This window comes from Limanda limanda, chromosome 21 (assembly GCF_963576545.1).
Source record: "Limanda limanda chromosome 21, fLimLim1.1, whole genome shotgun sequence".
Classification (NCBI taxonomy): domain Eukaryota; kingdom Metazoa; phylum Chordata; class Actinopteri; order Pleuronectiformes; family Pleuronectidae; genus Limanda; species Limanda limanda.
In genome coordinates this window covers 2,519,664-2,535,479 of record NC_083656.1, presented here as the reverse complement: position 1 = coordinate 2,535,479, position 15,816 = coordinate 2,519,664, and the positions used below count along the sequence as shown (strand labels likewise).

Below are 15,816 nucleotides of genomic sequence, written 5' to 3'. Positions count from 1 at the left end.
CCCCAGAGGAGAACCCCTCTCTCACCTCCTGCCTCAGTGTGACTCCACTCCTCTCTGACATGTTTCCTCTTCTCCTCACATCCACCCTCCTCCAGCCTCTCCATGCAGATCCCTGTGTTTAGCATGACATGCAGAGAATAACATGAGATGAAACATGTTGCTTGGGCTCATTTGCAGCCGTGGGTGTTGCGTGCGTGTGCTTTTTGTTGGTTTCTGCAGATGTGGTGGTGATTTCGAGTGAAGTCGTGCAGACGGAGCATTAAAAACATGTTCATATTAAAGTGTGCACACATGAGGCTGGGCTGTGAGCAGCTAGCATGCGAGAGCTGCACACCACTCAGTGCTAATGAAGCAGTCCGATCAGCTGCTTGTGCACATCGAGCAGATGGAGACACGAACTCAAACGTTTCCTCACGAAAAACAATATTTTCTGAGGATGAAGTTTCGGGCTATGAACTTTCGTCCTTATTTCCGCTGTACGGGCATTTGCAGCAGAGTGACAGCCGCGGCAGCCAATGGGAGGCGCGGAGCAGCCGCCTCGACCAATGGGAGCAAGGGGGCGGGTTGTTATCAGTGGTGATCGGTGAGTAACAGGACGAGCAGGTGAGAGATTCTATCTTGTTTCTGTCTTTATATCACGCAACGCAAAGCGCGCACGCAGAAATCACGCACACAAGCGACCTCCCGCACTTGCGGCGGGAGCTGTGCGTGTTTTTCCCGCCGCACTTTTGCGTGAAACGTGTTAAAAAAACGCCAGAGAGAAGTGGCTGCGGGAGCTAGGGAGCTAACAGCGCTAGCTTAGCCCCGCTAGCGCTGTTAGCTCCCGAGCTAGCGTCCGGAGAAAGTTCTTGTTTTGATTCTGTGGCTGAGATCACCCGGCAGCACCCCCCCCCTCGCCCCCCCCACCAGACCACCCCCCCCCCCCCCCCCCCCCACACCCGGACCGGATCGGTCCTCAGTCGTGAATCTATCAACATTCATTCCACATTGTTCCACATTTGAAACTTTTTCATTATAAACGCTGAAATGATAGGGAGCTGTTAGCATGCTAGCGCTAGCACGCCAGCTGGCCGCAGGGACACACACACAACCACACACACACACACACACACACACACACACACACACACAAGGACACACACAGAGTCTGAGTTGATTCACGATGATGAAACTAATCTTCCTCTCTCATGTCTCTTTCTGACTGAAGGTGTCGTGGTATCTCCCACTGGAACTATGGCCCCTGGGATTATTGAATGGACTATTCCCCCAATGGAGTTAAAGGTATTCTTAAATCATATATTTTTTTGTGTTATTTGACTTTTTATCTCCAGGGGTTGATGCTCTGAACCTGCCCTCACCTGTGGGTAGTGGGTCTGAAAAGAGGAGGATCTGATGGATGCAAGTGACCCAAACAAGTTGTGTTCAGCCTTAAAGGAACAGCTGCTCTGCTGCCTGGGAATGTGCCCTTCAACCGCAGGGCTAAAATTACCCTCAAATATTAGTGATCATTCTCATTTAGTGTTTTTTTAGTGATTAAGTTCAAAGTTCTTCTTCTGTCCTCGCCCGGGGGCACTGGATGGAGACGCCTGAGGGCCATGAGGACTGGAAACGTCCCTGTGGAGGTATTTCAAACACCGGGGAGACCCAAATCATACTGGATGGATTATGATGTAGTATCTGAGCGGGTCTGAAAAATACCTGAATCATAGACGAGGATATATTAGCACATTGGATAATTATCAAAAAGTCAAATCAGCCGTTTGATCCTTTCATTCGTCGTTTGCCTCCCAAGACTTTTATGCAGATATCAATTTAGTTAATTTTTAAGTTCCGGTGGATAGGAAGCTGCTCTCTCTGGTCTCACACATCATTAATAATAACTTATTTATCATGCATGTCCACTCTACTAGTCTGATAGTAACTCAGTGGTTATGCAAAAGCTGCAGGAAATCAGTGATATGCATCAATTTGCATTTATTAACAATAAGAGTGTTTCTCATCCGCACTGGCTGATTAGAGAAACTGAACCCATGTGATCACACACTTACCCATTTCAGAGAATTAACAGGTTTAAAATAATTTACAACAATATTATAAAGATTAATGAGATGTTGTTAATTTGAAGTGCGTAACCAAACATCCTGTGGGCAACAAGTCTTGTTTGGGAAAATATTACAGAACACAGGAAGGAATAAACAGTTGTTTACTTAAAGTCAAAGAAGATAAATTAGATGAGCGTGAGAAACAGCACTAACCAACAAACAAAGGAAAGAGATGCATTTTAAAACATTAAACTTCCGGTGATATATCAGCGCTGCTCACATGAAATACTCTGAGAGGTGCAGTACAAAACAGTTTTAATAATAACTAAATAATAACGCTGGTCATCGTAAAGCTAACGACAGACTTTCCAATATGTATTGAACCATTCATTTTAAATGACGGGCCGTTCCAGGGCTTCTTTCCTTTATCAGAAAATGAATTCAAGGTATAACTAAATGTTAATACAAGGCCTGACTTTTACTCAATAAGCTGCTAAGTCTTAAGTCCTTATAGTGAAGACTACAGATAATTGACACAATTTAAAAAAATACACGTACAATGTAATGCAGTCTAATACAAAAGCCATGTAAAAGTAATATCTTTCTACTAGGACTGGGTATCAGTTCTAGCAACTGATTCCCAATTTAAAGTTAAAACATAGACTTTTGCAATTTCTCATGTAAAATTCTTCTACAGCTGTTAGTATATAAATTTAAATGACATTTATAGACCCGTTCCTGTTTAAAGGTTGTAAATAGTTTTGTTGAGATTGTGTCAGAAATGTTTTCTTCTAACTCTAATGGCAGCAGCTTGTGCTGTGGTTATTTGTCATAATATTATATAGTTATATATTATACTTTCTTTATCCACTGCAGGCTACCATCCTCTGACACAGACTAAACAAAAACAACCTTTAAATGCTTATGTTTTAAATAGCATTTTTATTAATATCTTTGCTTTGACATCCATCTCTGGAGTTTCCCTGAGAGTAGCTGCGGTAGGATTTGATTTATACCCGTTCGTGTTAGTCAGCGTGTAACTGTAAACAACATATGGTGGTGTAATATATTTAGGTTGTGGATGCACCACAGTCATGTGGAGAAGAGCTCCTTCAAGTGGCCACTGGCTGCACCTTCACAACAGCTGCTGTAGTAGTAGACCGTCTCATTTCCTGTCAGCAGTGACAGGGCTGATCTCCTCTCCTTTAATACCCAATATAATTAGGAAGCATACTGAGTCATTTCAAGCACTTAGCTTTATCCCTTCAGAACAGAGCCCCACTCACCACATGCTACAGAGAAGCCAATTTCACATGTTTTCTTGACGTGCTTTTTAAACTATTCGGGAAAACCAGAAAGGACAATAAGGCCTACTATTATGTATTAAGAAGATAAACATATTGAATCACATTTTAAAAAATATATTCTAAGCATATTGTATCACAAACAATCAGTTATCATGACTTGCATTTAGATAATTTGATTGATGGATTAACCCATTAAAAAATAAATAAATGATTAGGCTCCTAGCTACGAGCAACAGTGTTATGTTGATGGCAGGCAAGAAGAATATTTAATTATTTTGTAAATTAAATGTCAGACTTTTAAAAGATCCTGGATTTAAAACTGAAAATTATGATAAGTCATCAACGAATCAAAAATTCACGAGTATCAGTTTCCCAATGAACAGGGAAGATTAATTGTAGGTTGCATTTTTTATCTTAAAATAAAAAACAGGCTTAAAAATTAACCAATTTAAAAACAAAGAAAAAATATATAGTAACATGTATTAAATAAAATTATCAAAATAAATATAATTTATAGAATATAAGCTTAATTTGAGATCTAAATCCCTTTTTTAAGACGAAACTAAAAGAAGGAGGAGTCGACATACTTGCTGATGCAAATTCCCAATAAATTTGTGATTAACCAAATCACATAGTTCCAAGGACACATAGTTAAACCTACTACTGGGCAGCTGCTAAATTGGTGATTATACAAGTAGGAATTACTACGTGTATTCAGATGGAAACGTGATATAAAAACAAATAATCTGTATTAATATTGTCCCAACTGGTTTTCTACAGTAGTTTAGATGTGAGGGTGAGATAATTGTACAGCATGTGTCAGTCTTGACATAATAAAATAATAACAATAAAACTTTATTGATGTAACACTTTTTAAAAACAAGTTTACAATGGGCTTCACAAACAAAGACTTAAGAAATCTAGGTAAAAGACCTTTTCTAAAATATAATAATTGATTTAAATAGATAGATGGATCCTGTATTTGAAATAAATGGTCAATTTAGGCGTCAATAAGAATAACGAAAGGTCAAGAATAGGTCAAGAATAAGTTCACTGCTGTGTTATGAAAGACACCACAACTAGTTGAAGTATTTGCTAATCTGACAATACAGATATTTGAAGTATACGTTTATTGAAAGACACGTGAAACCGAGGCAGACGCCAACAAACATTTAAAGATAAATAACTAAAGCTTTACAAAGTTGTGCATTACACTAACATGGCCTGTAAAATAATGCTGCAGCAGATATAAGTGTATTTAGAACAGAACAATTTAATGTCTTTAAATTAGATTAAATTAAATAAATTGATTTAAATAGATATTTGAAATAAATGGTCAATTTAGGCATTAATAAGAATAACGAAAGGTCAAGAATAGGTCAAGAATAAGTTGACTACCATGATATGAAAGACACCACAACTAGAAGAAGTATTTGCTAATGTGACAATACAGATATTTGACGTATAAGGTGATTGAGGCAGACGTCAAACAAATATTTACAGATAAATAACTAAAGCTTTGCAAAGTTGTGCATTACACTAACATGGCCTTTACAATAATGGTGCAGCAGATATAAGTGTATTCAAAACAGAAAAATGTAAAGTCTTTAAATGAGATTAAATTTAATAAATTGATTTAAGTAGATGGATCCTATATTTGAAATAAATGGTCAATTTAGGCACCAACAAGAATAAAGAAAGGTCAAGAATAAGTTCACTGCCTGGTTATGTTACTAGTAGAAGTATTTGCTAATCTGACAATACAGATATTTGAAGTATAAGTTTATTGAAAGACATGAGAAACCGAGGCAGACAGCAATATTTACATATAAATAACTAAAGCTTAACAAAGTTGTGCATTACACTAACACGGCCTGTAAAATTATGGTGCAGCTGATATAAGTGTATTCAAAACAGAAAAATGTAAAGTGTGTAAATGAGATAAATTAAATTGATTTAAATAGATAGATGGATCCTATATTTGAAATAAATGGTAAATTTTGGCATCAATAAGAATTAAGAAAGGTCGAGAATAGGTCAAGAATAAGTTCACTACCGTGTTATGTTACTAGTAGAAGTATCTGCTAATCTGACAATACAGATATTTTAAGTATATTGAAAGACATGAGAAACCGAGGCAGACGGCAACAAACATTTAAAGATAAATAACTAAAGCTTTACAAAGTTGTGCATTACACTAACATGGCCTGTAAAATAATGGTGCAGCAGATATAAGTGTATTTAAAAAAATGAAAAAAAGTGGAAACAGTGCCAGAATAAAACAGGAGCTATAATATAAAAAGGAGATGAACCACAGGCAGGGAAGTGAACATGAATCAGCTTGTGGAACACGTGTATGTTGGGGCAGTGTTGTGGAGACAATGCCCTCCTGTGGTATCTGGTTCTTATCTGCCCCGTCCCCTGGCGGTGAGCAGGGGAACTGTCTCCCGCCTACAACACACACACTCTGCACTTCTATGTTTGTCAGACTCAAATCCGAGGGAGCGGAGCTAGCCGCCATTTTCTAAGCGTCTCTCCCTAAAACGAGAGAGAAAGCCCCGCGACGAGCCGCCCTCCGGACCCGCTCCTGCGCACCGACACCCGGGTTCTTTTGGCGGGGGCCGGTCGCCGGATCGCCCGCAGTCGAAGCCACGCGGGGGGATCGAACCTTTCCCCGGCCTGGTCTCGTCTTCTCGGCGGGTTCGGGTGAAGCTAGCAGCCGAGGAGGAGGAGATGGTCGCTTCGCCCATTGCCTGAATCCGGAACGAGCCGAGCGGCCGTGCGACCCGGGCCGAGGAGCCTCTTTCTGGATTAATTCATGGCGGATTGATCGAATCCCAAACACCGCTTTTTCCCCCTCGCACCCTTTTCGGTGTATTTTGTTGTTTCTCCACAAACTGCGGGGGATTGTTGCCGAAATTCCCTCGGATAGTGCAACCTCGTCACGTGGTAGGTTCCTCCTTTTTCTTTGTTAGCGAGCTAGCTCCTCCGACCCGCTCGCCCCGGACACATCTGCACCCAGCGCCCGGGCTCCGGTGCTCCTCCTGCGGGCCCGGGGGAGCACCGGAGCCCCGGGACGAGCACCGGAGCACCGGGGCACATTTACACCCACACGGCGCCTCTGTTTCCCCCCGTCGTCTCATTGCCATGCAGCCCCACGTCCACCGCGGGGCTGAGGAGCCACTCATGCGGGGAGGTGTCATGTTATTGTGGCTCCGCTGGAACCGCACAGCCCCGCAGGTTCGCTGGCGTGTTACCGCGGCTTTTAACGCAGAATAACACACATCGATGTGGGCGTTCGTGACTTAACACGATGAGGGGGAACGTGGGTTACGTAGCCAGCGACTCGACATGTTTACGTGCTTTGCGCAGGAGGTTGATTTGATCAGTTTCTGGCAGCAGGCTGCACCGGGGAGCTGGAGGAAGCGAAGCCCCCAGAGGAGCAGCGCTGCCCGGGGAGCACTGCAGCCCGCTGCACCCTCACCTCCAGCGGCTTGCGGGTCTTGCATCAGCAGCTTCCCGCACTCACATGCACGCAGGGTTTAAAGAGAGTCCGGGGTGAAGCACACATCTCCTCTGCTTCCTTCATGGTGGCTCCTCGGTGCTTGTTGTTTGTCTCCGTCCCTGCGATGCGAGCACACGGATCCACATCACAGAATTAAATACCGTAATTACTCCTGAACGCTTCCTGCGCACAAACCCGCTCTGGTATGTTTGCATATGTTTTTGTAAACATTCGAAGACATTTTGGGGATTGCGTTATGCCTGGAACACATTCGATGTGGACGGTTTTGTCGCATCTCTGCCCACAGGCGGGTTATTTATCCCGATTCCCTTCGTGATTACGAACTATTCCTACGCTATTGGCTCGTTTCCTCTCATCCACATTTGCTGTGTTTTGCAGCGGAACGGGCGTTTTTTGCAGTTATATTAAATCGCATTGCATAATCTTCCTCTGAAATACCAACATGGCGTAGTGCGCGCTGACTGGAAACTGCGGTGAAATACTGAGCCTCCATTCATGTGAGCCTGCAGACGAGACGCGGGGATGCAGATCCCTTTTTATCTCCCCAGTCATTTGAAGAAAAGTTGAATACACGTAAAATATGCAGCAGCAGATCAATCTGAATAACGTGACGATGGAAATCATGCTTCACCCTGAGCACGTTGTTCCCTTCATGCATTTATCTGGAGGATGATATTTGGGGGGGAATAGGAGATGATGTGTACGTTGAGCAGGAATCCACTCAGGAACCCAGGCAGGATGACATCATGTGCTTTGGACTAATGCTGAGGCCTAAATCCACCGACTTACTGTGTGGAGGAGCCCCGGCTGCACTGGTTCACCAGGGCACATGTAGGGCACCGGGGTTCGGCTGTCTGCATTTGGCTTTTCCTGTTTCTCCCCTCGTCAGAAATGAATTCCAAAGCTTATTCATTGAAGAAGAGCCTTGTTAGGGAATGACAATGAGGGCTTGTTCACACACACACACACACATGGGTGTAGTGGGAATTATTCATTAGCATGGCCTTTCTGCTCAGATGTCTGCTGTTACTCGCATGTCTCTGGGTTTTGTTTTCCGATCCCAAGGTCGGTGCGAATCATTAGATATGTTTGGTATTTGTTTAAATCTCCAGAGAGGCCTTGTGTGGGTGAATGCATCATTGTGATCACAGTGAACCAGATTTCTGCAGGAGCTAAAATGGCCATTTCATTCACCTGAAGGTTTCTCCTTGTTCCTTTTCTATTGGATCATTTTTAGCAACACTCAGCCAGCAGGTCAGCAAAATGTCAATGAGTCACCCGCTCATTTGATTAGACCTTTAACCGGATCAGTTGTGGACCTTCACTCGGTTTGTGTTGGAGTCAGTGGGTTGGACTTGTTATTAATCAGTGGAATTAAAGCATTTCCAATGATTTTATTTGGTGCAGAACGTTTGAGAAATGTTACTTTCATTGGGTGGTGGTTAGTAATTTTCCACGCACTCTTAAGGCTTACAGAACCTGTATTGCAAGTATTTCACCCGTATCTTCTATTACATATAGGAAATACCTGCCTTCGTTTGACTTTGCACTCAGGATATGATATTTAATACGGGCAAACGTAGATGTTTTCTTGTGGGTTACAATGTCTTAGTCCTTCAGCCTTTGAACAGTTTTTCAGTATATCAAGTTTACATATGCAGAGCGGCTGCCTTCTGAATTCAATTAGTATTTATTTTGTGTATATGTTTATTAAGAATGTTGTTTTTGGCCTCATCCCTGTTCCAGATTGTAATTGTTACCTGTAAATTGTTGATTGGGTAATATCTTTACCTTAAATCCTCCCAGAGCAACAAAGACCAGAATTTGATGCAGTAAAAATGTCACGTATACTTAAAGTGTCTGAGTTTATGAAACCAATGTTTTTAACTTTTTCAATTCTTGTCTCCCCTCTGCTCCGGTGTGTCCTTGTCCGGTCCAGGCTGTCCTCAGGTGGGGCAGTAAGCGGGTGGTGTGGAGCAGGCCGAGGTGCCCGTCCCTCTGCACTGCATGGCTGCGATGGCGCCCGCTCTCACCGACGCCCCAGCCGAAGCTCACCACATCCGCTTCAAACTGGCTGCCCCATCCTCAAGTCTCTCACCGGCCAGTGCAGAGAACAACGGCAACGCCAGCAACATCCTCATCCACAGCAGCGGCCCGGCTAAGTGCAAGGCCTCCCCCGAAGAGTGTCCTCTTGACTTCTGCGGCGTGGACCAGGAGCAGCAGCAGCAGCAGCAGCCCCAGGCAGACTCCGTGGCCCAGGCCTCGGCCCTGGGCAAACTCCAGCCTCTGGTGGCTTCCTATCGATGCTCTGATGTGACACCTGTCCCTTCCACTAAGGAGACGATCAAGCTGCAAGGGGTCCTCATCAAACAGTCTGTGTTGAAAAGCCACAGAATACTGCCCACGTCCCTGCTGAACGGCGGAGGAGACTTCCTGCTGAGGAAGAGGCAGGCGATTGAACTCTCTGGCAGCCAGCTCAAAACCCTCATGAGCGGCAGCACGAACGGAGGTGGCCAGCCCATGGCACCTGTCAACGGCCTGGCCAAGAAGCTGGCCACTATGTCCGGGCCTGGCTGCGTCATGGCAGTGAATGGTGACAAACCCACTGCCACCACAGACTCTCAGTCCCAGAACCTGCCCTTGGACTCGGAGACCTTATCAGGGCACATCCCGGTGAAAGGAACCCTCAAACAGAAGCATTCCTCTGGGGTTCCTCAAAATACAGATGGAAAACACTTCGAACCCTCAGTGCTTCAGTCTCGTGCACTTCCCCCCTTTACTCACGACAACCCCGACCCCAATGAACAGGTGAATTTAGAGGAGGCTGATTCACACACGTCCACCAGTCAGCCGCAGGGCTCAGATAGGGAGAAGCCAGGTAGCAGCCTGCAGGGATCCCCGTCCTGCACACCTGCTCCGCAGCCTCCTCTCCCCTGTAGTTCTTCCTCGGACAGCCTTGACGCTCACGTTCGGGAGCGCACGCTTCTCAACAACAGCCGCCAAGCTGAGATTGAGAGCCGGCTCAGGCGTCTGCGCAAACGTCTCCAGGTGGTACAGGCCAAGCAGGTGGAGCGGCATATCCAACAGCAGCTCGGCGGCTTCTTGGACTCGGCTCTCAACCGGCTGCTGGCCGGGAACCGCAAGTCGGAGACGGCGACCCCTACAGCCACGTGGAGGACTGGACGCCACTCTTCCTCCAACAACAGAGACGGACTCAGCCGCTTCCTGAAGGGCGGCTCCATGCCCTTGGAGCTGGAGAGGCTGTACCTGAGTGGGTCGGCCAACCTGCATTCAGCAGAAAGCGCCTTTGACTCCGATGTGACAGAAAGTAGCTCTGGAGGGGACTCTGACCTGGAGGAGGAGGAGCTGGCCCGAGTGGACATTGATCAGCGTCACGTCAAAATGTGAGTACTACTCCTAACCCACTTACACATCACACGTAAATTATATCTGTACAGACGTGACTGTGCAGCACTGAAGAGTTCACAGCTCAAGCTGAATGTTGAAAGCAGAACAACATTCAGATTTATATGAAAAAAGTTTCGTATTAAATCTCTCCAATAGGATTTATTAATAACCGTCTCTATTGACCTGTTACCTCACACTCGGGTGACTCGCACTACTCTCGCATTTCCATGGTGCCTGCAGTTCTTCAACTGCCCGGTGAAAGTCCCTGTGTTTCCAGGCCCTGGGATGTGCTCCTTTGGCCCAGCAGGTGCTAATGACAATTATAACTGCCTCGGTAGTGGATGGGTCAAACTCCAGGGAGGTGGAAGAGATAGCGTTTGTGAAGTTGCGTGGGCGGTATCACCGTGTGGAGAACACTCGGGCTGCAATGGACAGAAAGTAAAGAGCGATATCTCGTCACACGGCGCTTCCTCCTCCTGAGAACCTGAGCCCTGAAACTGAACGTTCTGTTTATCTGCAGAGCAAACGAGTGAGCGCCCACAGAGCTGGAGAATGTTTTTGATTTGAACTGAAACCGAGAAGAAACAAGAGTTAGGGGAGTGGTGGTGGTTTTTGCAGAAGATGTGGGTTTTTATGTTTTCACGTGCTTCCTGGTGTGATGTCGGGTTCATTTCAGCAAATGTATTCCATGGGAAGTTCACATCAGAGTACACGTTTCTGTGTCATTAGTGTTGGGAAGGAGGGGGAAAAATCCAGCAGCTGGGTCAGCAGCGTTAATGGAATTACTGACCTGTGTAGGATCGGGTAGATTATTAACAAGGAAGCGAACACAGGTTTTTATTGTCTTTTACTGTGTTGACTTTAGACCTTTGACCTAAATATCTTCATAACTCAACAGGAAGCCGGTGTGTGTTGCATATAGGATTCTTAAATAGAACATATGCTTGTTATGTAATCCTACTTGTTCATATCAAGAAAACATTACAGTAGTATCGTGATCAAGAAGAAGGGACAGTGGGCTTCGTGTGTGTGTGTCCTGAGAGTGAAGGAGGATAATTACATCATGAGTAGTTTATGAAAACAGATTATTTTTATCTGTAAATTTCCATTTTGCTTATTATTTCAGATCTTTTGTAAAAACCTGAATATTGTCTGCCTTGACAAATAGGTAACAATACAATAAACGGTTTAGTGCTTTGTGTTCAGTTGCAGCCCAGCTGTTGTGTAGAATGTTAAGATATAGACGTGAATACATAATGCAGGAAGTAAAGAAGGAAGTTTGTTATCCCAGAAAGGAAATATTACTCCTTATAGAAACAACAATCGGCCCTGGCAGCTGGTCATTATACTGCACCACAGCTTGAAGTACGCAGTTAGTCATTTTTATGATGCTTTTGAATTCCCTTGTGTGACTCTTCCCTGTTATATATTCACAAACGTGTAAATCTTCACATCAAAGTTATGTCAAAACATATTTTCCATAATTTAGTAATCCAATATTTATAGAGGCCCTTAGACATTATGATCAGGGATGACATTATTGTTTTGTTCTCTGTCCTTGTGTGATGCAAACACCTTGACGAGTGAGGCTGTCTTCACATTCTGGAAGGATGGAAAATAAATCATACACACCATTCCATGCACTCCTCCCTAAACTGTGTGTTCAGGAAGCGACTGACATCACCAGCGTCTGTCACTCACTGTCACATGGTCTATTCAGACCGCCGTTTATGTTTGAGTTAATCTCAATTAGGGTTGCAAAAGTTTCAAAGTTGGAAACTTTCCATGGGAATTAACTGGAATTAACGGGAATAAACTGGAAATGTTGTGGGTAATTTATACTAACTGTATTTACCTTGTCATATACAGACATAAATATAAACATTTTGTTGTGTCATAGGCTGATTTGAGCCCTGAGGAAACTTTGGGCACTTGACTATATGCTTCTGCATCGTTGTGTCATTCTTAACATAGGTCTTTGCACAGTATTTGCAAATGTACACAGCCTTTCCTTCTACATTGGATGAGGTGAAATGTCTCCACACATGAGAGAGTGCACGTGGCATTGTTCTGTAGAATAAGATGAGAAAATGTTTTGTAAAAAAACACTAATGCAATGCCAGAGATATAAATAGTTAGCCAAACAATTGGAATCGTCTGTAAACATATTTTACAAATTATGGATAAATGAATGGAAATAGGCTAGATGAACAGATGAACAATCCTCAATCAGCATGCTAATATATTTTCCCCAGTAATATCATGGAAACGTACCTGACTAGTCCTTCACTCTACAGCAGGCCTCAGTAGCCCTGCTGTAGAGTGAAGGATGCTGGGAATTATCTGTGCATGTGATGGAAGAATGCACAGTGGAGGGTTGAAACTCAACATGCAGCATGTGCTGGATTCCATACATCTTTAAAATAGAGTTTTGAATAATGTTTTTATTGCTCAGCGTTTAATTTTGCCTAGTTTTTTTTTTTTTTTTTTCAAAATTCCCGAGCTAAACTTCCCATGGAAAGTTTCCGGAAACTTTCCGCCCCTTTGCAACCCTAATCTCAATACTATGAGGCACCGTGACTTATTCAGTATCTCAACATTAGTCTGTTAACTAGTGCTAGATTTGGCTCAACGCAGCAGCTGAAACAGGAAAGTCTGAGCTGGCCACCAACACATTGACGCCCCTGATGATAAAATGTATAAGCAGCCCTTTCTGTGCGGAGCTAACAGTTGGAGATGTGTTTACTTGCTGAAAATAAATCTCAAATAAAGCAGCAACAATGGCTGTGGGTGGAGGAAGGACAAGTGTATATTATGTCAGTATTTTTAGATTTTTATATTAACATTCGAACTGGACACCAAGGCCTCAGAAGTGATTGTATCTCCAGCTGAGGCGAGCTAAGTGTTTCACAACAGGGCTAACATTAGACTGCTACACGAGACGACTGGTGGCACCTTCGATAACTCTGTTTTCAGTAACTTCTGACTCTGTTTACATTTAATAATCCAGTCGTGCTGTAATGAGCAGGTTTACAGGAAGTGTGAACTTTAATCTAACTTCACATCAGTGAAGAATCAGGATCTCGTGTCCACTCAGTTCTTAGAGAAGAGCGTCCGTCTTCTCTGAAGCTGCAAACAAACCTTTCGATAACCTAATTGTGACTATTTGAATAACGTAACATTTGATTTTAATATACAATATATTATGGAATCAGTTGATGTCAGTGGTCGATGCTATTGCATGAAAAGTGCATCCCTGCTCTTTATTATATTAAGATGAATAGTATAATCAAAATGAAAGGGAAAGATCTAGAGGAGCTTTGTGAATAAAACCCTTTTGAAAGTTGTAGGTACTTTCTACAGTTATATATAATACACTTAAAATTCTATGGCGAATATCAAGTATGTATTAGTAGTGGTTACTGAGATTTGTCAGATGGTCACTTGCATTAAGGTTATGAGTCTCATGACATTAGCAATAGTTATTAAATATCATGGTGATGTTAAAAGCACATTGATATGTTTGTCATTATGATTGTGGCTGAGATGAAGGGTTTATATTGTGATGTTTTAAATGAACACCAGATAATCACGTCTAAACTTACAATGTCAGACTATGGAAAATGAGGTTAAATGTTGCATTAATCGAAGGTCATCAAGGTGTCTCTGAATAGAGGATTTATTTATAGTTCCCTGTGATATTTAACCCGTTCTACACACGGTCATTGTTCACATTGTCTCGTTATATTTACGTTCTGATGAGAATCAAACGGCTCTGGTTGGTTGCTGAGGTGAAGTAGACCAATCACAATTCTTCATGCTGCAGTGCCTAGTTTACAGAAGGCATCGGAAAGACACTGACGTAATATTCTGATTTCACAGCAGGGTTGGGCCGCTCAATACAATGGAAACTTGATTCCTCAGCCGCTCATCGGTTACTGCTGCCTCACAAGCTTTGTCCAACATTTTAAATCTCCTGGTTTTCCAACAAATCTGCCTCTGTCTGCACGGAAGTTTCTTTGTTATAGCAAACATGATACTTTACCCTGAGAACTTTCAATCCTTCAACCATTATATACATTTCACAAAGCAACTGCAGCTTCGTACAAACCTCGCTGCAAGGTTTAAACATAGATTTCCATGAGTTTATGGACAAAGGTGAAGCTAACGTTCGTCCTTTGACTTCAGCATGTTCATCAACTGTTTTATTTTCAGAGTAAAATTCGAATTTCATCGTGCATCTGTTAGTAAATGATGTGTGGTTAAATTAATTGCTGAGGTACTTAATGATGATTTTGGATTCCTGCTGTACATATCGCTGACCCTTAATGTTCCTCGTCTATAACACCATATAAACGTGTCCGTTAGATTAGAATTAATTTTAAAATAGATCACCCGAAGAACCACATATTAATCAGTTTTTATAAAATCTGTTGTAGCATGTTGCACCTTCCTTGCAGACAATTTGCTCAGTGTCATTTTCCACCCATAAAAATATCCCAGACCTGAGATCACTTTAACAGCCAGTCCAATCACGTTTTATAAGAATGAGCTGGAAGCTGGATAAACAGTGAAACTACCAAATTCAAGAATATATATATAAACCAACGTGGAGCAAATTAGGTTCTTTTAAAAGCACGTTTTGGAGCTTTTCTTTCACTGTTACAAAAGCTCCCTCTGATAGGTTTGTTTGCAGATGTCTAAACACTCTCTGTACACAACACAGTGTTACAAATACATAACTACATCCGTAATGCTTCTTATGGAGCCGTCGGATGCACAGTGCAGACTCATCCGTCCTTCAACAAGTTGAGAACTGGTTTTCAGCTCAGAGGAAAACACCTACAGCATGTTAGGGTGTGTGCAGGCTTCTAAGTTAATAGAAGGAGGTAGAAAGTCAACAATACGTTAAACTGTTACGCGCTAGGTCCTAAATGTGTTGAGGTAGGTCTTAATGTTGTTAACGCTGATTTCAGTCGCATCTTAAAAGGACTTTTGTTTATAAGAGAATGTTTAATGCCATAAATCTACACATAAGACCATTAGAGTCCAAAGATTGGTTAGAATTAATATATATATATACACTCTGCTTGTCTGTGGGAAAGACGGGATTCCTGCTGTCTCTGTAGTTTGTGGAATAACGTGGCGTTTCAGGGTTTATTCTATAACTACCACTTCACCTTATTCTCTATTGTAGTGCAGTGTAAGTAATTCTGGGACTCGGATGTTCTTTCATATCCGTCGTACTAGACGTAGATCTTGACTTTTATTCAATATGGTTTAAAAGATCTTGTTGGTACCTGTATAAATCCTGTGTGTGTGTTTTGTGTGTGTGAATGTATGTGCAAATAACCATAATGTCACATTATCACAACTGACAGTTTGTCTCAGTTAGCAATTAATGGCTTTACAGCGACTCACCAGTAAACACTACAGACAATGTGATGTCTTCTTCAGGCGGCAGCACCTCAATTATTCAACGTCAGCTGCATCGACAGCCATGTGGAAAACCACCGATCTGAGCCGCTTGTTT

At 42.8% G+C, this 15,816-nt stretch overlaps 1 protein-coding gene across 5 annotated transcripts in view; it reads left to right on the top strand.

Annotated features, from left to right (window-relative positions):
- Window positions 1-582: 582 nt before the first annotated feature.
- The window catches only part of kansl1a (KAT8 regulatory NSL complex subunit 1a), a 31,747-nt gene continuing 16,513 nt past the window's right edge, over window positions 583-15,816 (top strand). For 4 of the 5 annotated variants that reach the window (XM_061094816.1, XM_061094815.1, XM_061094814.1 and 1 more), the window contains exons 1-2: window positions 5,855-6,298; window positions 8,815-10,279. In XM_061094816.1, coding sequence (XP_060950799.1) covers window positions 8,883-10,279 — 1,397 coding nt within the window. In that variant the 5' untranslated portion in view covers window positions 5,855-6,298; window positions 8,815-8,882. Of the gene's footprint in view, window positions 604-1,207; window positions 1,282-5,854; window positions 6,299-8,814; window positions 10,280-15,816 lie in introns of those variants that run through there. The other variant, XM_061094813.1, reaches the window with a different exon arrangement.